Source organism: Polyodon spathula, chromosome 17, assembly GCF_017654505.1.
Source record: "Polyodon spathula isolate WHYD16114869_AA chromosome 17, ASM1765450v1, whole genome shotgun sequence".
Lineage (NCBI taxonomy): Eukaryota > Metazoa > Chordata > Actinopteri > Acipenseriformes > Polyodontidae > Polyodon > Polyodon spathula.
Window position 1 is genome coordinate 24,220,880 of NC_054550.1, and position 25,326 is coordinate 24,246,205.

A 25,326-nucleotide genomic window follows, 5' to 3' on the forward strand; every position below is an offset into this window, starting at 1 on the left:
AAACTTTCATGCAAATTCTGGCAATGTGGCAAATCGTTGCAAGGCAGAACGCGTTATGATAAATATTTCAGATAGTTTCTCCGCCGCACTAAGGAAAATAATAATTACTTCACAATAATCAAATTTACTCCATATTGCTGTTTTCACGTTGCACTGCTAAGGTCTTCTCTTGTTGATCTATGAATGAACACTGGCCTCTATACTCAAAAGTGCCACTATTTCAGTGTTGTGGTAAACATTTTACCGAACAAATTTTTTTAGTACTTTGTCGGAAAATCGAAGCGATACACAAACAAAATCCCCTAAAATAAGGGAATTCGGTGAGCACACATTCATCCTTAAATCCATCGGTACAATCAGTCAATTTAGGATTCAGTCAGTGAAAAGAAAATGTAGAATTGACAGGGAGTAGCAGGCAGGTGTTGTTCCTCCCAGGAAAAAGCAGACAAAAACTGATTCACACAATCTGTAAATCAGTAGAGGAAGCGTTGTCATTTTGTTCCAGATGTTGTTTATCTTGGATATAATAGAGGCATGTCGTACTGTATTTAAAAAAAAAAAGAAATCTTGCTATTGAGTCTACTGAGACACCACATATGAATGAACAAGTTGCTGATTTGGACACCCGATGTGTTCTGTAACCTCTGTGATAAGTGAACCTGTTTGCGTTTCACAACACAACTTTTGCAAAGTTTATTTCATGAATACAGTCCTTCATACAATTTTATCCATACATTAATATACATAAAATATAGGCTACACATACATATTTGAGGGGAGGTGTTTTTAAGTTTCTGTTGCTCAGCATTTTCTTCATGAATTAGTTCACATGTTTACAGTATTACATGTGTGGCATATGACCCACATGTGGACTGATGTTGTATTCAAACAGTTGCCAAATATGTGATTTTCTGAAGATATAGGAGTCCTGCTGGATTCTGAGAAATTAACACACACATTTAGGATTATGTAGTTTGCACCACAAACCATCTGTGTGTTTATTGACTATCCCTTTCTGTTTACGTGCGCTGCAGCCCCATCAGAAGGTGCCCGCAATGCCACATGTATGCAGTCAGTTGCCTCCAGCACTGATGGAAATCCACTTGTATTGTAAAATGTATCTTTGTATTTGCGGTATTGCAGTATATATGCAGTATTTTTGTCTTTAACTAGTCGGAGTGTGGGAAGGAGTGTTTTGTGTATCGCAAATATTCCTTAAACATCCCTTATTAAGAAATTTTGGTACCAACACTTATAAGTATAGAGGCCACGACACAAAGCGAATTGGCAGAGATTTGTGACTCATGCCAAAATTAAATCTTATCAGAATCAAAGCTCAGCCAATCAACAGGCAGTGATTATACTGGCGGCCAATAGCAGCTAACAGAAACAGACGCAGTATGAGGAAACAGAATGCAAGCAGCAGGACCTGTGTTGAATAAAAGTGCATTTGAGAAACCTTGCAATAGTGGACTGTTTGAGTGGGTGGAATGCATCTGTGTTGGATGACAAGCATAGTAAATAAGTCCCAGTACCCAGTACCTGCATCAAAATAAGTCCCGGTACTGAGTACTGGTGAGTACCAGCAGAATGTCACCCCTGAGTGGCACAATGATAAAGATTGTATCTCTACAGCTAAAAGTAGGATTATTGTGCTGTATTTATGTTTGTTGAGGAATTCAATTTACAAACATGGTGTGTGCTCCGCTTTAAAAATGCAAACTCTGCACCAATTTTCAAAGCGTAACACCATGGGTGGCCTCATGGACTGTGGAATTTCCAGGAAGGGATACTACACTGTAATTGACAAGAGTCCACATGGATCGGATGCGCCTTATATGGACGTGGAAGTAGGTGTGGCGATCAGACTGCCAGGATCACAAGACTTTTCGAGAGAGAAAGAATATATGAACATAGGGGAAGTTGCAGAGCTGGTTTCACCGTTGTGCAATCTAGAGGCAATAACATGAAACGCCAAAGCAAGCTAACCTTTTTTTTTTTTTTTAACTGCTGTCTTTCGCTGCCGATTTGTAAGGCGCATAAGAATCTTTTAGCTTAAAAAAAATTGCGTGACGTCACCAAACCATGAGTCAACGTTGGCAATGTATGCAGTCATCTTTTGATTGCAAAGTGGATTCGTGGAGTGCTTTTTAGTGCAGTTCAAAGGGAGGCAGAAGAAGGGAGGAGTACAAATAATGAAGATTTCAAACCTTCCCTTTCCTATTATTTAGCATTTCATAAAACAGTTGGACGCGGAAGCAAAGTTGCAGGAACCGTTGTCCCTGACATTTGCCACGTAACAGGATCTGGAGGTCAGTTGTGTACATTGCAAGCATAATTTGATTATTTAATTTCTTGCATGTTTTGTACTTCTGTTGCTTCTGTGTTTTAAAGGACGGAGCGCTAGACTGCAACTGTAAACTAATCGCCATGACTGCACACACCACAGGGTTTATTGCACGGTTGCTGCAAGGTCTTGCGATTTACATTACATTACTTTGTAACAAGATAATCCCTTTGCAGCAAAGGGACCTCACAATAGTGCTGAGCTGGCTGCTTGTAGGAACTGGGGAATATTTATTAAAATAATGCATATATCTCTTGTTTGTTAATTTCCTAATTGCTACAACCTCCTGTTCTTCCATCAGAAGCTGACACTCATTCGAGATTAGATAATCGGTTGAAATTGATTACAATTCGACATGGTATATTATTCCACATTTTATTCTCTTCTGTGTCAAATGGTTGCAACAAATTACCGTTGTTAATAGTTACAAAATGGGGCCTGTTTTATCCAAAGAGGTTTAGCACTGAGACTGAGTGCACGATCAAATCTGCTATTTTAAATAATACCGTGTATTTAAATAAAGAATTTTAGCAGCGTTTTTGTTAGTACTTATGTCAGTGATGCGGGAGACATATTCAGTTACAAGTACAGGATAGTACTTTTTACACAAGTCATATTTGGGAAACTCCCTTGTTAAAGACTTAATACTGTCAGCTACCACACGATTTTTCCTTCAATATCTGGACTGGGTGGTGCAACAGAGAAAGATCACTGTACATGTATGTAATCTGACTGCCGAACAGTTCTGTTTATTGCTTGCATTACCAGACAGGGCAAGTAGAGGCCAGCTATTTTGAGATGTGTATGTGCAAGCTTGCTTGCGTGCGTTTGTGTACAGGAAAACAAATGTAGCTGTCAAGTGTGGCGGCGTCAGCTACAGTAACACGACAGAAGTTTGTAGATGCATGCATGCGTGTATCTGGTTATATGCGTGTTTCTGTTGCACCTATGTGTGATTTAAATGTGTACATGTGCCCGTTAAGGGTTTTTCTGTGTGGCTCAGCAATACCTAACTGGCCTGACCTTGCAAGTAGAAGAGGAGGAAGGGATTGTGGTTTGCAAAGCAACTGATTAGAATCGGAATCAGATGTCAGTATTTTCTGTGTCAGCCTTCTGTGGCAGTTTCTCCAGCAGTATTCATTGGAATGCCAACAGCACGAGAGATAAGACAACTAGAGTATGGAGGCAGGGAATACCCAACACTAAACCAATAAATATTATTAAAATCTCGACTGGTACAAGTATATTGTTAATATGTATTGTACATATACTAGTATTAGGATGCTTCAACTAATACAGCTAATACCTATGAATTATGTTTTCTGTTTATTTGTTTCTACATTTTGATCTTCAGCCAATTGTATCAGGAAAACAGCAGCTCTCCTGGTAGGAGCTGAAATTAATTGTGGTTCAGTAGTCAAGTGTAGTTAATGTCCCCAGCTGCATGCGTATCCCTAGTGATATAGTGGTGGAATCTGTATATATGTACTGTGTGTACCCTCTAGAGAACTCGTGTACAGGGGATGCCTATTGTGGCAGTAACTCTGTAGTTCTCCGACAAAACTTACAAAGAGCTTTCTGTATTGAATGTATTGTAATCCCAGGCTTTTTGTCCTTTCGTCTTTCTGTATGGGATTTTTCACTTTTGCATATATCTTGAAGAACTGCTTGTTGAATTGTAATGAAACTTGCTAAGGACCTCCTATAGCACAGATTGCGTGTCATATCTTCAATATAGTAATTACAAAAGAACAGTGAGAATTCAAAAACAACAAACAGCTGAAACTGAAACAGTATTGTTTGTTTTGATGTAATACAAGCATAAAGCATTATTGTAAATCATTTTGTAACATTAAGATTTTTTGTTAAATATTATTTGATTATGTATTTTCTCAAACTATTTGACATTTTGGTACAGTATACAGACCACACAGTAACATTAATGCAATACAGGAGACCACCACTGCTGTAATCTTAACAGCAGATTAACCTCTTTTTTCATGTTTTTTTTTCAGGTTCAAATTGATGAATGGAGGGCATGACTGACTCCAGACATCTCAATCCCTCAACCACAAAGTGGCTATGGAGCCCCACAGAGGTCTGAAAGGGGCTTGTTGAATCCTTTACCATCTGTACTTCATCCTCTTTCTTGATTCTACCTTCTTTGGTCCCAGGGGTGGGGAGGTCAGCCTGTGGATTTTCTTAATTTATCAAACCATTTTTAGACTGTTGGTCACAGATATTGAGGATTTTGTTGTGAGGACTTAAAGTTAAGTTTTTGTTAGTGTGTGTCTTCTCGCCATGAACGTGACGCCCCAACAAAAGGCAACAGCCAAGAGGACAGGCAAGCGCATCTCGTTCTTCAATGAGCAGAGCGGCCCACAGCCCTCACAGCCCCTGGAGGTGCCTTATTACAGCCTGGGGACTCAGGTTCAAGAACCAACCCAAAGCGATGGAGAAACACTGCCTGGTTCTGAAGTCCCGAGGTATCTCTCCTCTGTGATATTTAGCCCGGAAAAGGGGGACCGGGCTCGAGGGCACTACCAGCAGACGGTCCCTATGAAATGGGGGATTCCGGAGCAAAGCAACGCTAACTGGCCTCAGGGGGGTGTCGCTGGAGTTTGGGGACAGAACTATTCTGTCTATATGGGCAACAACTTGGATATGAACGTCCCTGGTTATGGCAGTTCGGTTTACTCAAAACTAGGCCAAGAACCTCAACAGCAGCCCAAAAGAGGGCAGGAGAAACAGACTCAAAACCCTGTAGCTGAGCCCTACCGGGAGACTGCTCAAAGCAGGAATGTGGAATGGGAGCAGCAGCAGCAGCAGCAGGCCTTGGCCAGGCAGCAAGCCCAGATTCAGGCCTTCCGTCATGGACAGAAGCAAGGGGCGGCACCCCCACAACCAGCGGTGGTCCTGCAGCCTTTTCAGCTGGCCTTTGGGCAACAGAAGCAACAGCTGCCACCTGGTTACTTCCAGGTCTTCCAGCCCAAGAGAACTGTTTCCAACATGGGCTTTGGTGGGCAGCCTACAACACAACATCAGCTTCAACAGCAAGAACAAATAATGCAACAACAACAATTGCAGCAACAACAGAACCAACAAATAATGGAAAGTTTCTACCAGAATCACCTTCAGCAACAGCAGCTAACATCCCAGTCTTTAGGATCTCAGTCCCATCAACAAGGGCCCCCAGGCCAGTTCCAACAAAGCAGCTTAAACCCTGAACTCCAGATGTATCTAGGAGGCTCCCAGCAGACAGAGCTGTCTGCCCACCACCACCCTCAGCCCAGAAGGTCCCGGCGGCTCTCCAAGGAGAGCGCCCCTCCACCTGCAGCCTCGCAGGGAGAGCAGCCAGGGAATCTGTTCCTGATCCCGTGGAGCAAGCCAGCCCCCGGTTCTCAGGCTCCCAGTACTCTCTCTGCTGCCCAAAACGGGGCTCTCGAGGCAAAAGTGGCTCCCAAGACAGAAGACGCCACAGGAACTCTCATTGGAGTCATCCAGAGTACAAGGAGGAAGAGAAGGGTTTCCCAGGAGGTTAATCTGCACACTTTGGCTCAGAAAGCTTCTGAGATGGAATCCATTCCCCCTCCAGCAGTAAAGGTGAAATTTTTTCTTTCTTTCTTTCTTTCTTTCTTGGTTTGCTTGTTTTTTTTTTTATTTTTCTGTCCCACCTTTCTGTTTATCTGTGTTCGCTCATACCAGTTGTTTCTTGTCCAGCAATCTCCTGGCCTTTTGTCTTTATAAAGAGCACTAAAGCACAGATCTGTACTGGAAAATGTTTATCTAAGGAATTTCATTTTGAAACCAAGAGGAATAGGGTAGATCATAAATATGCACAAACAGAATACTTCATACACAACACCTGCTGGTTTAAGTTTTTACGAAAATCGTAAGATACAGTTTGTGTTTGCTGGCATGAGTAGTACTCCTGTGGCTGCTGTGTTACTGCCTAGTTATCAGTGAAGAAAGATGGAGCATTACTGGATTTATGCTGAAACTAATTGTCTTACACCAATCCATGATGGGCTTGACAGTACCTTAAATGTTCACCAAAATCCAATAGATGGGAATGAAATCCCACGTCACACTACATTTGCATATATCTGGAAAACCATTGATCCAATTTTGATTAAACTTGGCAATAAATATACTTTACCATGATACCAAGACCTAATTTGCTAAACTTATAATATCTAGGTCTTAATTACCCCTAATACAGTTTTCATTAAACTATTAATTTCCATTTCTAGATCTGTAGTATTTGGTATATACTGTAGGTGCATCATGTCTCTATTATTTAGTGTTTATTTATTTATTTATTTACTAGATATGAGAATTCTTTTTTTCTTAATGTTGTCACATATTGTATGAGCCCGGTACATTCATTTTGTATTCAAACTGTTTTGGATAAATTGTGAATTCAGAAGTTAACCCATCTTTAAATTTTTTGAGTATTTCAAGCTCTTAAAAACAGATTTAACATATTCACCTCTGGTCTCAATCTCATCCCTTGCTTTTAGGAGAATATACCGTAGTAGCTTTCGAGGCAACAAGCACAGTTCCAGAACACCTGTTTTTAAGTGCTGCAAGATCACAGGGCACTTAACCTCTACTAGCCTATACTAAAATAAAATACTACCCACAAATTGATTTTCACAGTTCTATAAATCCTTCTGAAAACACAACACCTGGTTGGCACTTGGCTGTCCCACAGCCATAACAACTGATGTGTGTGTGAGGAACACACTTTATTGAACAAAGTGCTAACTGTAAAGGATCCTACAAGAGTACACTAAATGCTTGCTCTGAGGCCTTTACAGTATTAAGTGTGTCTTGAATTCAGTTTCTGTGCTAAAATAACTTTTTATTTATATTTAAATGCTGTTATATTTGCTTAAGGTGCAGTGTATTTGCAAGTGTTTCCTGTAGCCTTGCATTCAATCTCCATTCTCCAAGATTCACTGCTTTTAACCGGTCCATGATATCTGGCTGCTGTACACTTTACATGCTTGGCTATAGTTATTGCACATTAAAAATGAACCCATTTGTGTATACTTCCTGCATTATCAGAAACGTAGGAGTGATTCATTTCCGTGATCTCTGAATTGTATTGGGAAAATACAGAATGACTATTTTGAAACAAAATCGGGCGTGTGGAATGCAGAACAGATGATTTTTATGATAAATCTATTTGTTAGTGCTATTATTAAAAAGGCATGCCCATTGCTTGTGTCACACATGGTGCTGGAAAGCTGTCTGTTCTGTCCATGAGCACATCCTATTTACAGTAGCATGTTTCTTACCAAGTCATATATAGTATATTCACTAGTGTACTTAAACCACAAAACAAGGGTTTCACATACCTTTCTCCAGGTGTATGTGTGGGCATAGTTCAGTTGGTTTTCTGTAATTCATTTTAATACAAGTTACTACACGTATACATAACTATTTATTGCAAAAGTAATAATACAGTATAAATTGTCTTGTGGTAAAGTTCGCTGTTTTCCTAAGTTTCCAACTGGACAATGCACATTTGTAAAGAGATTCTGTTCACTGAGCAGTGCATGCTTTAGATAAACATCTGCGATTTTACAACCACTGCTCGTTAATACTTTTTAGTTCCTTTTTACAAACCATTCTATCAGAGGCGCCCTGCCCCCATGCTTTGTTTTTGTTCGCAAAAATACCAATTCCTCATTAAAAATGAAATAGTACTTGAATATTCATTTGCATCCATGTTCATCGTAGCACTGTTAAAGCACCGATGTTGTAAGTGTTGATAGAATGCGTGGTGTATCAACTTCTATCTAGTACGTTTATAGAATGACTACCAGTCTTGAGTAGTTGTTTCATGTGCTGAAAAATGAATGAAAGAGTATTGATTTGCATATGTATACATTATATTATATTAGTTTACCGGTGTGCTTGCTTTTTAAAAATATACTCCCACTTTTATTTATTAGGACTGTTTAAAGAGTTAAAGGTAGTCTGCAGGAGGTCCCAGAACCTACACTAGAATAATAGCTTGAGAAGCCAAAGAAACTGACACCTGTGTTCTGTGTAGAGTTTCTACTTCTTTGGCTAAATGTCTGTTTTTGTCAATCATGCCTTTATTAAAAGTGCATGCCTTACAAGGAATATTTTGTTCACTTAAGACCAGAGTGAATGCTTTAAAAGCATTTTAGAAAAAATGTATAAGATTGGCAGGAGTCCCCGTGCCTGTGCCCTGCTAAAACTGGCCAAACTTGTTCTTTCTCGCAAGCTTCACATTTTAGTTCTGCTTTCTGTACTCAAGTGGTGGATGTCAATATAGGTACTAACTTGTGTGTGCCCGCCTTTTTGGCTCGCATCTAAAGAATAATGCAAGTCGGAGCAATGACGAACACCGCCAGTCCATCCACCCATTTGTTGGTAAAGGAGAGTCCTACATTATATTTTGTTTAAGAATTGTCTTTCATTCCTATATTAATTATCTAAACAGGGGTGGATACATTCACTCTAAAATGTAACCTGATTTTCAAAGAAACTCACTTCACTGCAGCAGTGTTATGTGGATCAAAAATCAACCCCTGCATTTAGTTTAAATAACCCCTTTGGTTTAAGTCTTAGCTCTGATGGTGTTTCGTAAAAAACATTACCAGTATAACAAACAGTGGGGCACTAGGGATAAGCAGGTTATCTAGAGCTCCTGCCAAGTCAGAGTAAGAGACAGTAAGCACTTTTTTTTTACTTGTTTTGCAGCTTCACCTAGTTTACTGCTTCTTCCAGTTTCACTGTGGTTTGGGACCTCAACAAACAGTTTATTTTCTTTCAGTACTTTTGGATTTGGCTGTTTAGTCAGTTTAGCATTATTACATTTATTAGGTCTACACAGAGTAATTCAAGAGACGTGACAGACTGACTAACTTTTTTTTTTTTTTGGTTCCAAAACTTCCAGCTTCAGCTTTTCACTTCTTAGGATGATTTTATTTTTTTTTTAAAATGAATGTTTTAGGTTAGGGTACGTAGGACTGCTAGTACTAGCACCAGCACCTTTCATTAACAAACCATTTTTAAACTTGAAAAGAAAATGGCCCTCGACATTTGAACACCCAGGCTAAGTATGAAGCCACGGTTGTCAGAATCAATCGGGTAAGTCATATTTTAACTTTTGATTTAATGTTACTCTTTTCAAATTATTAAGGGATGGTAATGCAGTAGTCCGTAGCGTATCCAACTACAGTGGGACCAGAGTAAGGGTGGATATGTAAAAAGTCGGATAAATGAATCCTGTTTTAAATACCATTGTACAGAGCTATAGCAATTACTATATTCACACAAGATTCAGCTTTTATTAGGGAACTACTCTAAATCCCTTGTTTAGAAAGATGCATGGTATTAGTGCTTGTGAGTAGTCGTCTGACCGTGTGAGTGCGTGCATTCGCTGCTGAGTGACAGGCAGGAGATCGAGATGGAGGTTGAAGTTGATGCACCCTGCAGGCGAACAGGATTTATTTACATATCAACACACTGAACAGCTCGCGTGACACTGCCAGCAATGGTAGCGCACAGAGTACATACAGCAGAGTGTACGAAAACTTTGGTGGGATCTACTGTGGTGGGCTATCGGTGGTTTCGACTTGTTTTGACTCTTCGGTATCCAACCCTGGTTCTGGTTCTCTCTCACTCTCACTTACCCATACACACCCGTTGATGAATATAAGCTTTATCACGGTTGGCTTTGGTTTTGCAGCAGCCCTAATGTGAATAAATGGAACCTTTTTATACCCAACGCCCTGCTGGAACACACCTAGCTGCTGATTAGATTCCACACCTGGTAATCACACACAGCAGGCAGGCTCTCTCGGGAGCGTCAGGTACTTCATTAATTAATTACAGTAAATACACAGTGTTCACAATATACATTTACACAAAAACCCTCTTCATACTTACATAAGTGTCAGATAATTAACACAATAGCAAGATGTATAGGTTTACCGGGGGGGGAACTACTTTCAATTATAAGCACAACTCACTCTCGCTTTCCTGTAGCCATTTTGCATTAGCTCTGTACATGTGGGTGACATTGCTGAAGAGCTTGATCATGGCGGATATACGCCCTAACCGTTTATGTGACTTGCGGATACACAACGGAGATACTGTATTAACAGTCTGTATGCAGCAAAGTGTGCAATGAGCTACCGAACCTGCTGCCGGCTTAGTGCTGAGCCTGACAGCGCTTCAATTTTATCTTCTGTCGGTATCGTTTGGTTTGGAATTTTACGCAAATGTCCTTTTCAGTTCAGTTTGTGGAAAATTGTAAGCATTGGCATCCTTCTTCTCTGCAGCTGTCCTAATTGTTTGAAAAATGTCTTTGCAGAGCTAGACCCTGTAATGTCACCTGCAAAAATGTACAACAATATTTGTTGATAGTCAGGAGAGTAGTGCTATCAAGTGTAACAATTCTTTATGAAACTCTGCATAATTGTAGGGATTGAGATGAACTAGGGATGCAGTGGTTTGTTTTCACCCTGAACCTGTGGAGCACCTAAAGAGGCAGGCATCTTCAAACTCTGCAAATCTTTTTCCAATTTCAGTTATGACATGACTGTATAGAAACAGACCTCAAGTCCTACGCAAGTGCATCCTTACAATAAAAAGCTTGCCGTTTAACCCAGCAGCATTCTAAACGTTGTAGCAGGAGCTTGTTGCAATGATGACAAGAGCTAATCTGATCACATTTTAAATGGGAGCTCTTCGAACAAGCAAGTAAATGTAGGACCAATATAAAATTGTATAACAGGATTTTATGTATATTCCAGTTTGTGTTTTATATAATTTTGGAAAGCAACATGATTTTGGCATGGTATATTTTACATTGTCAATATATGTATTCAAGCAAGGTGCTGGTTATAAAGTACATTTACAGTATGTATAGTAGATGAGATTATTAATTTGATTTCAGAATGGAGCTGTAGCTAACAAAATGCTTTCAGAAATCCTTCCTTTTGTGTTCTTCCGGTTACTATACAGGTCTGAAATTGCATATGAAAGTACATGTGTTTTCACTTTTAAACATGACGTGGTACCACACTAGGGTAAAGAAAGTTCTCTGCAGTGATTTCCAGGAAAACTGTTGTACTTGCACTTCCTAGGTAATTTCACCTCAGCAGTGTCTTCAGGGTCGAAGTATCTTACTGGCTTAAAAGCATGTCAGTTATTAGGGGAAGCATTTGATTGGTTACTGAGGCAAGAAGGGCTTGAAGGGGGATGATAATTACAGTGTTCCAGTGAATGGTTATGAAAGTGCCAGATTACCTGAAAGCAGAGAACTATTTAACCTAGTAGTACCAGATTAGATCATTCTAAATTAGTATTATGTTTTGTAAAACTTCCCATTTGAGACCTATATGTAGAAAACATCACTTTAAAAAAGAAAAACCAGAAAATCGTCGCAGCTTGGCTTGGAACCAACAATATAAGAATAGATGAGTCATATTGTGAAATTGAGTTGGTGACAAAGACTAAAAATGCACAAAGGTAAATTATAACACTTCCTTTTTACTGCCCTTTTACATAGCAGTGAGAATCGTTCATTTAAAAAAAAAAGTGAAAGTTTAACAAAAGGTAAATTAACTTACTTTGGAATTTCCCAAGCCAATCATTCATGTTGTAGGACATAGATGAATACAAGCAATTTAAAACTCTGCACATTCACCAAGTCACAGCAACTTCCTATGGTAGTGTTTCTCAGAATGATAAGGACATTCAATTGCACAATTAACCAAGTCAGGATAGATTTCTACTTATGAGTCCCATGTTACATTTAGCTCTGAGGATGTAGGTCATTGTGATTATTTTTTTCTTCAGTATATGTGTAACAGGGGGGTCTTAGTACCTACTACTTTTGTTGTGGATGTTGCTGAATGATGGGAGAGAGACAGAGGGATGCAGCTGACAACGCCACTTGGGCGTCCAGGTTTTTTTTCCAAGTAAACACAAAATTGCTGCGACAGGTGACTGCCACTAGGGTGCCAGTAATGATAGCCCCAGTGCAGGAGGACATACTCAGACAGTGTAATCAACTCCAAAACTGCAAAACAAAACCATGAGAAAACAGCTAAAAACAAAAGCTTGCCAAACCACTGGCTTAGTGCTGCTCCCACTAAAAGGGAGGTCCCGCTCCGGAACCTACTCTCTTACACAATAAAATAATCTGTTGTGGGATCAAAATCCCCAAAATTAATCCTTACACAATTCACTCACCTTGGTTCGTCACACAGCTGTGAGGCTGCACGCTTGCTGGAATTAGAACCAAAAGAACTAGCTTTCCAGCTCCTTTTTTTATACCATGTGGCTGAGCTTAATTGTTCATCACTTAGCCAATTAAGCTCCAGCCACATTCTGCATATGGATTTTGCAGAGATGGGTTTAACCCCATGCCTGCCAAACTTAAATTTAAAAACTTTTCAACTTTATTTAAAAACCCTGCCATATCTAGTACACACTTTCATTAAAAAAAAAAAACTGTAATACATTTACACGTTTGCCCTGCCACAATGACGTATTTTAGTGTTATCTTTGTATGTAGATGCTTCCTTATCATAGTGAGTCCAGAAGTCCCAAATAACAACTGTGACAAAGATAATAGCAGTTTAAGCTGCAATTATTGCACAATGTTATCATCAAGCATCTCTGTGAGAGGGGGCTTGTATGCATTTCCAAATCTGCCACTACTGCAGCTAAGGTACTATTATCTTGCAACTGTAAAACTCCTTGGGCAAAAACTACTTACAACAGACCGTGGTTAGATGATGCATGAAAAATCTAAAATGCTTAGTGCAGTGTAATATCTAAATGACTACTTTTATTGCTTGTATATTTCTATGAATGATACTGTCACATTTCCTGTTCTTGTGATGGATTCTGTTTTATTGATTTGTTAATCTTCAATTTGGTTTTACTGGAAACTGAAAAAATTGAACAGATCAAAACCATCTTGTACCATTAATAAGAACCCTGCATGCTAAATTCGTAGACATTGACCTCTGGCATAATATGGCGGCCATGTTTAGGGCACATAACTTTTTAAGTTTCTGTAGTCTCTTTGTGGTATTGTTTGGTAACCAGCTGTATTCATTGACTTTCTTAGTTAAGTTCCATTACTAACGTTGTCCAGTAAACTCTTACACTGCCACATTGTGTTGACCTGCAGTATATCAATGATACAGACCACTGTGACAAAGTGCCCGCCCCTGTGTATATTATCTGTTATGTTGCGTGTGGTGTGCTAAATGTTGGTGTATAGTCATTGGTACACGGGATATAAACGGGTCTGTGTAACACGAGTGTTTAAAATGTATATTTGTATTTAGGCACGGGATGGTACATCACTTCACGTACATTTAAAGTAGTTAATATGTGAGCACGAGGTTGCACATAATTAATTCACGTGCTGGGATTCAAGTGCATAATTAATTAGTAATTGAATCCCAGCACAACAGTATATATAGATACACGTTTTACTCACTCGCGGTTGGGTGTTCGGTGAGTGGAGAACGGGAGAGAGAGTAGGCGCATTATAATTTAAATTGCTATTGCGTGCTGGTGGGACCAGCACGATAGTTGTATTTATCTGCTCACCATGTTTGTTAGTGTGTCTGTCCGTACACCGTGTTTTGTTAAGTATAGTCCGTTTTTGTTTGTCTTTTTATTTTGGCATAGAGTGCCGTGTCCTGTTGTTTTCTGTTTGTTTAAACGTTTTATTTACAATAAACCGGCACCAGCAGGTGTCACCATCAGTTCACCTCATCTGTCCTGTCTGTGTATGTCATTCCCCTGGTTCTGACGCCGCCCACTTCGGCCGTCTCTGTGACACCACACACTTTTATTTATAGTTAGTTGGTACACTAGTCTGATTTTTCTCAATAAAGTTCCATTAAAGGAACTTGAACCTTTTCACTGCCTCATTGTTTTAGCCTTGATGCTACAGATCTATTTCACATATCCATTTTATGTTTACAAACCATTCATTCTGATATGACTTTCCCCTTCGATTATGTTCTGGAAATGCTTTGTTGTTGACTGGTTAGACTCCAAATAGTAGCTCTGGAGTAAACCTAATAACCTAGCCCTATGTAAGACATAACACAGCACCATGTTATTTCTTAGATGTGCTAGGGGCAGAATGTTGTAGGTCGACAGATTAATTATTAAACTCCAGTCTACCTGATCCACTTGCATGTTTGTTTTGAGAGCCATATTGAGGCCACGGCTGTGATGAGGCCAAGGTTGTGATGAATGAAACGGTAAACTATACAGAGTGAATCTAAACAACAGTACATCAGTTAAGATAACTTTGATGTTTCACTTCCATACCAAGTGGCCCTTTAAGACACAATCCCTTATCTTTCTGTTGTTGTTGTTTGCAGGGGGCTGAGGTGAAGGCCCCAGCACAGGGAGACTCGGTCAGTGTCAAGCGTCAGCGGGAGGAGAGTCTGGTCCCGCTGGTGATACCGGTGTCCGTGCCCGTTAGGCGAGTGGACCGGCTATCCCCCGGCAGGGAGCAGGCAGAGGTGGAGGGATGGAGCCAGAGAGCAGGGCCCCAGGACAGCGCACCGCTCGAACAGAAGGCCTCTGTCATCGTCACCCGCAGGAGATCCCTTCGCAATTCTCTCTCGGAGAGCACAAACCAGGTGAGCCATTTCCACCAGGCTAAACCTGTATTCTGTATTCATAAAGTTTGCTGCACTTAGCGTCCCTGTGCCAAAGCAACAGGAGAAATGTACTTATATCTGATAATTTCACAATAACATTTTCTAGAACGTTATTAGGCATTTTGCTTTCCCTGATGTCTGTGTTACAATATGATGATTCAGCCTGGTTTCAAAGCCAAAGTAAGGTTATATTTCTTCTTTTTCAACCCCTTTTATTCTGTCAGAACTAAATGAAAGCCGCACCTCAGCCGTGCATAACATAACACATTTTACTTCACAGCAGCTCTACATACGTACAACTCTGGCATTTCATTCGATCTGAATGTGTGAGGTCGGGTGCTTGCACAAAAAAATTACTGGAATATGTCTAAAAGCTGAGGATGTTTGTAGTCAAGGCCTGCTGTTCATAATGACTTCAGAGATGTACAGATTTGAAACATGAAATGTGTCTACATTTATCTTTGAATTCTTTCAAACTATTCTTATAACAGAAATAAAAAACTGAAAAAAATGTACCAGAAGCATACTAAGAAAGATTATATTCTCTACCTGCCTCCACAATGGTTTCCACAGTCACTTCCACAATGGGACTAATGAATTACAGACTTGGAAGGAACTTTATCATTTGGTTCCAGCAATGGGTCCAGTGAAGTTACAGACGTGGGACAATATATTACAAAATGATTCTTAATTTATATATAAAAAAAAAAAACTGTGTATATATAGTTTAGATAAACTTTCTTTTTTACTTTTTTTACCAGGATGAAGAAGGAACAAATGAGGAGGAAGCAAAAGCATGCGCCAAGTCAAAGCGACGTCCACGACCAGAACCCCTCTTCATCCCCCCTCCCAAGCCAGGCATCTTCATACCTCCGCCTGTCTACTCCACCATCACCCCCTACCAGAGCCACCTGCGCTCCCCTGTGCGGCTGGCTGACAACCCCTTTAGCCTGCCCCCTTACACTCCCCCGCCCATCCTCAGCCCTGTGCGGGAGGGCTCCGGACTCTACTTCAGCACCATCCGCTCCTCTGCCTCTTCCAACAGCCTCCCAGCCCCTACTCCTGCCACCCCCAAGTCTGTCACACGCAGCCTGCTCAGATCCAGTAAGCAACCCTTAGGGTTTACTATATTATGTGATTTTATAAAAAGTCAGCTGGCCACTGCGATGCTTCCATTTCTGTTACTTTGCTGTTTTTTGCAAATGGAATTCTCGCAAGTCCTGTATCATGTGTCTGTCCACCTGATCCCACATAAGGTGGCTGTTGGTATGAGGATTCCAATACATTTTATAATTGTAGGCAGTTGTTGGCTACAGCACTGTGCGAATCATTATGGTTGCCCATTATCTGGTACTTCCACCTTCAAAGTGTGGGTGTTTGCTGAGTAAAGTGGCCAACTGCCCTATACCCTATCCTCCATCTCAAACTGGGACAGCATTGTGATATATGACCAATATTTGGAAGGATAGTGTGTATAGATAATTCTTGAGTACTTTTGAAGCGACAAGATGTTCAACACATTGATAGTAATTTCAAAAACAGCTTTAACTTATTTGAAGAGTATTGACAAATGAACTGAAACAGTGATGTAGGTTAGTGTTTTGAATATTTTGAAAACTTGTTTAATCCGTAATAATAGTTTGTCAAAAAATGGTACCACAGTAGTTTCTTTTAGATATTTCTACATATCCATCACTACTTTTAATACTGGAAACCTGTTTCTATCTCTGTCCTCCATTTTTATTTATGTATTTATTCCCCTAAGAAACTCAGCATTAGATGCCATACATTCCTGCAAGTGGTGCAGTGCTGTGTTGCATAGTGCACAGTACAATACAAACAGCAGGCATTTAAAGACGTGCGAACCAGGGTTTTAAAAATAATGTCTTAATAGCACTAGTATTATTACTACTACTGCCCTCCTTTGAAGGTTTTGCTTGTATTTTATACTTTAGGATATGTTCATGAAAGAGATCAGAATGCATTTCAACACTTGTACCACTCTTAGTACTTAGTACTTAATACATAGTTTAGCAGGACAGTGCATTGGAGTTCGTTGGTGCTTCTGGGTTATGTGGAATGCCATTGACAGTGCTCCTAAGTCTGTTGTTGTTTTGTATTTACAGACAGTTCCGAAATCACTTCTCCTGTCCTTCCTGTCATGGGTGATGCCACCCCCGTCAGCATAGAGCCGTAAGTGTCTTTTATTCATTGAACAAACTAAATTTCAATGTTTTTTGCATTGGTTATCATCGCTTTTACAAAAAAATATATATATATATATATATATATATATATATTGCTGTTTGAGCTGCAATGGAAATAAAATCATTATACATATTTGTTTTGTAAATATTATTTGAAAAAAAAAGGTCTTAGCAGTAATTGGTTCAATTAATTTGTAAAGCAACTGGCTGAATGCACTGGCAACTACCAGAAAGCACTTTTTATTATGCTTGCAATTAGTACTGGTTCTAATTGGTCTTTTATTTTTAATTATAGTCTGTGTTAGGTGATTTCACTGGATTCAGAAACTGGTTTTCAGTTCTGATTGACTGACGTAGACGTAACCTTAGAGCCTGGGCCTCTAGTGATCTTTCACTTTGGGGGGGGGGGGGACTTGTCTGTATTTTATTTTTTCTTTTGGCAGCGGTGCAGGTGTATACTAATATTAAGCCACCTATCTAGCCTACTTTATGAAAATGTAAGAGAACAGTAAAAACATTTTTAATCCAAAATTACTTACTCTTTAAGGAGCAGGTATTTCTTTGTGGAGGGGGACACGGTTCTGAATGTTAATCCCTCGATTGCTACCTCACTGACTTTGCCATGTTTATTGCTTGGCCTGTTTATTCATGCCAGCATTATTAGAAAATAAATACTTTACCTATTTGCACTTTAGTGCTAGAGTACTTTGTTTGAAAATCCAATCCTGATACTTTACATTGTATGCTGTTAAAAAAAAAAGAAAAAAAAAAAAAAAAAAAAAAAGAATTGGCTTTGGGGATAATGCGGCCTTCTATAATTTTTTTTTTTTTTTGACCCCAGACGGATAAACATAGGCCATCGGTACCAGGCAGAAATCCCAGAGCTGAGAGAGCGGTTGCAGGCACAGCAGGATGAGCACAAGGCAGACCTGGTCTGGAAACCCCTGCAAGAGCTGGAGACCAAGCAATTGCACCAGGACACCAGTAAGAAAAAACCCTGCGAAAAAATACCAAGCACAACAAACTCAATGCTGAAAAGACAAAATGTATTGTATTGCAATGTATTAACAGAGTCCATTTATTTACTGCAGTACACTACTTTATTTATCCTCACATAAATTAAAGATTTTCCAATCAGAATGTTGAAAGAAGCAGTGCAGTGTTCCAGTGTGCGGACTCTTGACGGTTCCTTCCTCTCTTCTCAGTGAGAAGCTTGATGAGCCTGGCCTGCTCCAGTGCGCTTTGTGGAGGAGGGACCAATCAGGAGCTGGCTCTGCACTGTCTGCACGAGTCCAAAGGGGACATCCTGGTGAGCAATGTTCGCTAACATTTCAGTACCAGTGTGAATCAGTTCTTGAGATTCCAACATATTAGGATATTATCATAGGCAATAGCTGATTTTAAACACACACAAAGCTAATTGTGTAGTGCAGTGAAATGGGATAGCTTCCTAATATACTCTTCATCCTTTAAAATTGTAGTGTAATCAAGTATGTGGCCTCATACTAAAGTAAAACCGTTATCATTTCCTTGATGGTATTTTGACCTCCGAACATGCTGTAAACCGCTTTAATGAACCTCCAAACAAGTGGCACTCTGTCAGAATCTGTTTTGTTTGGCCAAAGTCTGTATGTTTTCAAACTCCTCACTCCTTGTATGAAGAAGTGCATATTTTGACTGGAATGCAGAAGGGGTGAAGCGCTTGCTGGAAACTAAATGCCAGTGTGAGGACAGTGATGTTACAAAACTACTATTACAACACTTCCACTTTCAGTACAAATCTACCATAATCTGTTTATCCTACAGATTGTAGACCGACTTAATGCAGCAGACAAAAAGGTTTATTAAACCTACCCATGTTGTACATTTGACGGGAGGATCTGTTTTTGTTTTATGTGATACAGTCTACAAACCTGGTGGCCTGTTTCCATGAGTCTATTCGGGTTAAGCCCTTATTAGGCCAAGTACATCCCCACTAATCTATGCACATCCTCTCTCGGTGCTTTGAATTGAAATGGTAGATAACTAGTGTACACCCACACAGTTCTTCTGCGGAATCAGTCACAGCTGTTATAGCCAACCAGGATTGTGCCAGGGACACCGGCCAATCGGCTTGTGACCAGTGCACTTGGTGGTGGATGTAACTGTGGACATCAGATGTTTCTATGGAAAGTCTAAGGCCAGCTGTTTTCTTGATTTTGTTTTTCTTCAACTGTAAAATAGGTCAGTTTAATAAAAACAGTGAGGCAAAATATATACGCAGGTGTACTTCACATTCTAATGGAAGAACAAGTGTGCCGTATAAAAAGTGGTTGTTGCAATTCAGTGGGATTCTCTAGTACTGTCAAATACTCCAAAAAATAAATACATAAATAAATCTGTCTTTGACTTCTCTGGGTTGGGTTTAGGCTGAACAAATCAACAGTTGAAAGTCTCTTTAGATAAAAAGCACACGTAATAAACTAGTAATCCAGTTCAAGTTATGAATGTAAAACTGTCTAGTTTACAAAGACAAATTTGTAGTGCTAGTGTTCTGCACAAGCAGGTCTCAAAAGATTAATAAAAAAACAAATTCCAAAAAAGAAAAACTGAATCTGTTTTGAAGACGTTGCTTGTGTTTTGGTTCATGTTTCTTTTGTGGGAAAGCAGTTTCCTAGTGTCACCAGGCCCCGATCATGAATATTTTGTTGTTGTTGTTGTTGTTGTTGTTTAGGGAGCCCTGACGCTGCTGCTGCTAAAGAAGCCAATTTTCCAGAAGAACCACCCTCTTGCAGACTATCACTACGCAGGTACTATAAGTTGAAGTTATTACTTAGAAACATTTTGTGCAAGGGAGACATGCATAATTAGTGGCATGATGGTCTTTATGTATTTACAGACACGCACAGCACAGGCAGACGCAGTGTGAGCTTAGCCTCTTTAAAAGGCTCAAAGGCTAGTTTAGCTTTTGTGCCAATGCAGTCAATGGCTTGTCAGGAACTTATTGGTGGCTGTGTGACATAGATAATTGTCCACCAGGACACAAAAGCTAATTTTACGTAGACCCCTTACAGATAACAGACTTTTGTTCACTGTAGTTGAAAGGATGGGATAAAACAGTCAGCCTATAGATGAAAGCTTCAATTGCATGTTTGTGAAAGCTGTGAGATGACTGTCACGGGAAAGTTTACCTTAAGAGGTTTCTAATTTGGTGCCGCAGCAGAGTTTAGTTTAAACAAAAAATTGAAGTTGTTGTGTACATGTTGAATAAGTTAATAGGAAAATAGAATGAAACCTTGTATTAAATCTACATTAAAGTAAAATTTAATTTGAAATATAATTCGATTGTTGGTCTCACGTCTATACAATGACAAAACCTTTAGGCAGCTGCCACTAAAGACACCTTGCATAATTGCAGGCAGTTGCAAATATCAATCAGTCAATCAATCAATCAATCAATCAATCTTTATTTTATATAGCGCCATTCATAGTGGAACACCATCACAAAGCTTACAAGATGCAGTAAATACAAGAATCCATAATACTTCAAATACAGAGAAATGCATAATACTTGATATTCCTTAACAAAAAAAAGCAATGCCTGATACATTAAATACAGTGGAAAGTACATAATACATGATAGTAGCATAATACATGAAACAATACACTAAATACATTGGAAATATAATAGGTTGACACAGTCTCTTCAGGACAGCTGTCCTTGCACAGAACAGTCCAGTTAGATTAATTGTGATCTCCCTCTTGTTAGGGTCAGACAGGTGGACATCTTCAGAGAAGTGGAATTTCAATAATGGAATCTCGGCTTACAAGAAGGATTTCTTCCTGGTGCAGAAGCTGGTAAGCGTGGTTTATCACTTGCCACAGAGACAATAAAATAAGGCAACACTGATTTCTTCCATCTGAGGCAACACTCTCTCCTCCCATAACTAGTGCAGCATACTTTGTTTATACTGTTCATTGCAAATAAAGTGACTTCTATTGGTAACATGGTCATATTCCAAGCTTTTTATATCTTTAAATTGTTCAGTTCCCCTAAAATATTGCGTTTTCCAAAGATTTTTCATAAATTTCCAGTTTAGAGTAATACAGGTTCTCTTTATGACCCGTGTTAATTCCCAGCTTTCCAGTTCAATGATGCCTGAAGACACAGGGGGACACTTGTGATAAGGATGTCTTTTTTGATCTCAAGACTGTTCTATCAAACAATATGTGAGGCTTTCAATGGCAATTCTCTTTGTTGCCCAGGTGAGGACTAAGACAGTGGTACAGTGTGTGGAGTTTTACTATACCTATAAGAAGCAGGTGAAGATTGGTCGGAATGGGACACTCATTTTTGGCGACTCGGATGGCCTAGATGGAAGAGACACACAGGATGATGCTGAAATCAATGTGAAGGTTAGTTTTGGACAGTTTTTTGTTTTTAGGGTGGAACCGTATGCACTGAAAGTGTCTGTCTGTCTGTCTGTCTGTCTGTCTGTCTGTCTGTCACACATTACATGATCATGATAGCTGTCTTGAATGTTCACAAGTCTACTCTATAGGCCTTTCAGGTAAGTTGCTTCAGATTTTATGTTTTTATTACATTCCTCTTATCGCTTTATGTTTGCAGTTTTAGTTGTAATTCCTCAAATACTGTGTTTCACCTGAGTTCAGGATATATTTAGTTCTAGTATATAGATGTGTATATATAACCTAGGTTAAGTTAGTCAAAGTTTCTTTATTGAAGTAAGAGTCAGCATCTTTTAGCGATCTACCAATTAGCAAGCAAGTTTCCTTTATTTTTGCTTGGAATAAATACACTGCAGTGTGCTAGATGGTGCTGTTGCTTACTAATATAAAGACATATTTGCTGATATAGCGTACATTACACACATCTTCTGAACTCATAGTCAAAGCACCTTAAAGACTTTTAAAAAGTCTGGATGTGTGCACTGTTTTTCTTGGTTCAAGCTGTTAGAAATGGACAGGTCTCTCAATAAAGAGAACAGGATCCCTGTTGAGGGAGGAATAGAGAGGAAGCGTCCAAAACACTCATCCAATGAATGAAACTTTAACTGAAGGAGTTAAGTCGAATTTGCAAGGGTGTTGATGTGAAGCTATTCGACGTACTGAGAATGTAAGTTATAGTGGTTCTGACACCTGTATGTGTTATTTGAATCTGTGATTGGGTATATGTATGTTGCCTGTATAGCTAAAGTAAAATATTAATAGTAAAAACCTTGTCATGTTTGTCCAACAGAGCTCCCAGCGATATGGTCCCACTTCGAGGGAAGCTCCGAGACAGGAAGAGGAAGTCAACAGCAAGCAGTGGGAGGACCCAACAAACAGCATACAGGACTCATCCCTTGCAAGGGTAATGCGTACACTACCGGCTAATGAAAATTTGAGTAAAAAAAGATAAGACCTTGATGTATGAGCTATATGACTGTTTGTAAAAACCATTAGGTTGGCACTCTTTTTTTCCTAGTGAATACTGCCCTCTAGTGTAAATAAATAGTAACTATAAAAGAAAAATCCTACTGGTCTTTGTTTTCACTTCAACTCAGCCAAGCTTTCCCCACATACTTTCCAATGTTCAGCATAGAATGTGAGCTTAGGGTTCTAGTGGGTTCGGCAGAAAATGAACCTACTGTGTTACAACATAAAACTAAATAAAGAAGAAACTAGCTTTTCAGACTAAACAAAATGAAAGGAATCTAGCCAGAGACCGATTTTATTGGTCTGCTGTGGAAGGAGTCCCTTTCCAGTCCGATGTCGGCCCCTGTCCTACATCATCAAAAAGATGTAAAGCACAGGTCTCTAGTCGTTTTTTTTTCCAGAAAAAGCCAAGAAAACCTTTTAATGGCCGATAGGAGCCAAATGAAGCCGAAAAAAAAAAGATGTTATAGTAATAAAATAATGACTTGGATCGCATTATTGAGGAGTTTGGTGATACGAGTGATCAGGAGAGGATTTGTCAGTATGCACGTCTTTAAAGAGGTATGTGAAAAATACAGCGAACAAAGGGTAGGGCTTTGCTGGAGATAAAGTATTGAGTGTCCTTTTGCGATTCAATGCCTTTTAACCTGTTTTACTCTGAAAAAAAAAAACAGCGCATGTGAAAATAAATTAGACCTGACGCGCCTGACAAGCGCTGAATAAATGGACCACTAAGGGTTACAAGCATATCGTTAATTTTCTTCAGGCTAACGAAGTCCTGGTCTTGAGGAGTCAGGAGGTGCAGAGCGTGGAGAAGAAAAAGGAACCACCCCACAGAACGAGGCTGCCGCCTCCACCCCCCAAACCACGCTCAGACCCACCCCCCACAGACAAGAGAAAGACAGGGATTGTCAACCAATTGCAAGTGCAGGAACAGGACAGCATCTTTCCCTGCAAAAAATGTGGAAGGTGGGTGTCCTGGAGTTAAATACAACTTGCTGTGTGTGTTTATGGGGCTAGAGGGCTAACTCTGTACCATTTCATGCTTGTCAGTTCTAGTGGGTGGCTGAATAGCAATTAGTGGTGTAATCCATGACTGGATGACAAGTGGGTACTCAGTTCAGGATTGAGGTTCACTCACAGAGCTACGAGGGGTACAGTTGCATGCTTCAATGTCTTGTTAGTTAGTAAGATAAACCCCCTGATCTGTACAACTCCATACAGTTAAATATTCATTTACAAAAGGGCATGGCTGTAACAATTGCCTAGCTTATCTAAATATTATGTAGATGAGTTTTGCCTTCAGTGCCTGGAATGTTTTTAACGCTTGCTCTCGTTTCCCAGGGTGTTCTACAAGGTGAAGAGCCGCAGCGCCCACATGAAGAGCCACTCGGAGCAGGAGAAGAAGGCGGCTGCGTTGAGGCAGAAAATAGCAGAGGAGGAGGAGGAGGAGAAAGCAGCGGTGGCCAGAGCAGAGGCAGCTCAAAGAAACGGCGCTCAAGAGGATGATGGCAGCAGCAGCAACAGCAGCAGCATCAGCAGCAGCAGCAGCAGCAACGAGGATTCCGAGCAGGAGGGGGAGGATAAGGATGATAAAGACTGGCACTGAGGGGGAAGGTGTCACCTGTAGCCTGGGAAACAAGACAAAAAAAGCGTAGCAGTGTGTAGGGTAACCTTTTGGGAGGAAAAAAAAAAGCAACACAAAAAGACACTGGACCTAATGTGATTTTTCTTATTTCCTCACAAGGGAAGCACACTCCCCACCCCCACACACATTTTAGGGGTTAACAGACGGTCTTTCTTTATTTATTTGTCTATCCCAGACCTTTTACAGTATTTGTGCCCAGGTTTTGGGAGGGGGTAAATAATTTAGCCACTACCTCTTCCTTCAACCTGTTCTCTCAAATTTTACATTTGGTCACTAATATCAGAAAGCACACCACAGACTTTGCAGTTCAACCTTAAATTTACAGCTTCATCTGACGGTCTTTGTAACATGCACAAAGCCTATCAAAGACAAATGTGTTTCCAAGCAAGGAAAGGATTAACCCAGTCCATGTCCAGTCCTTTGCACAGTGGTCCAACTTTGGCATGTAGATATCGCCCCCTTTATCGGAAAGAGCAGATGCTGGTTTGAGGATTACAACCTCAGAGGTTGGTCAGTCTTTGCCAATGTCGTCCATGTGGTGGTTTATTTTTCCCAGTTGTTTCAGAAACTGGACCGATTTTTCTGGGCAGAAAGCTTTTTTTGTTTGTTTTTTGCTTTCATCAGAAATTTCATTGCAGACTTCAAAACAAAGAAAGTGATTAAGTACTGCAAAGTGCAGTCTGTTCCCTTTTTTCACTATCAATGCCTTGGCTGTTTTTTAATGCTTTTTTCTGTACAAGACAATCAAGTCCTAAATGATGTTTTATAGTCAATACTGTTACTACTGTTCTTATTAATTATTAATATTATTGTTATAATTATTGTATAAATCAAGCAAGCAGCTTTTTTTTCTAACAGGTGGCTGTTTTTGTTTGTTTTACAAAAAGGGGTCAGGGAGTATAATGAGAAAGATAGGCCGTGCAATATAAAGGACAGTGAGTAGCCTAATTTCACAGAACAAAATAAAAGAACCCAAACAAGGACAACACACAAAGACACATTCAGAAC

The 25,326-nt window shown here is 39.8% G+C and overlaps 1 protein-coding gene across 1 annotated transcript; it reads left to right on the top strand.

Annotated features, from left to right (window-relative positions):
• Nucleotides 1-1,751: 1,751 nt before the first annotated feature.
• On the top strand, nt 1,752-25,326 carry LOC121329671 (mitotic deacetylase-associated SANT domain protein-like). Its single transcript, XM_041275379.1, has 13 exons — nt 1,752-1,854; nt 4,623-5,950; nt 14,761-15,024; nt 15,807-16,149; nt 17,172-17,238; nt 18,094-18,236; nt 18,458-18,561; nt 19,966-20,041; nt 21,001-21,089; nt 21,498-21,647; nt 22,492-22,605; nt 23,437-23,639; nt 24,015-25,326. The coding sequence occupies exons 1-13, from the start codon at nt 1,752-1,754 to the stop codon at nt 24,277-24,279; spliced, it is 3,249 nt and encodes a 1,082-aa protein (XP_041131313.1). The 3' UTR covers nt 24,280-25,326.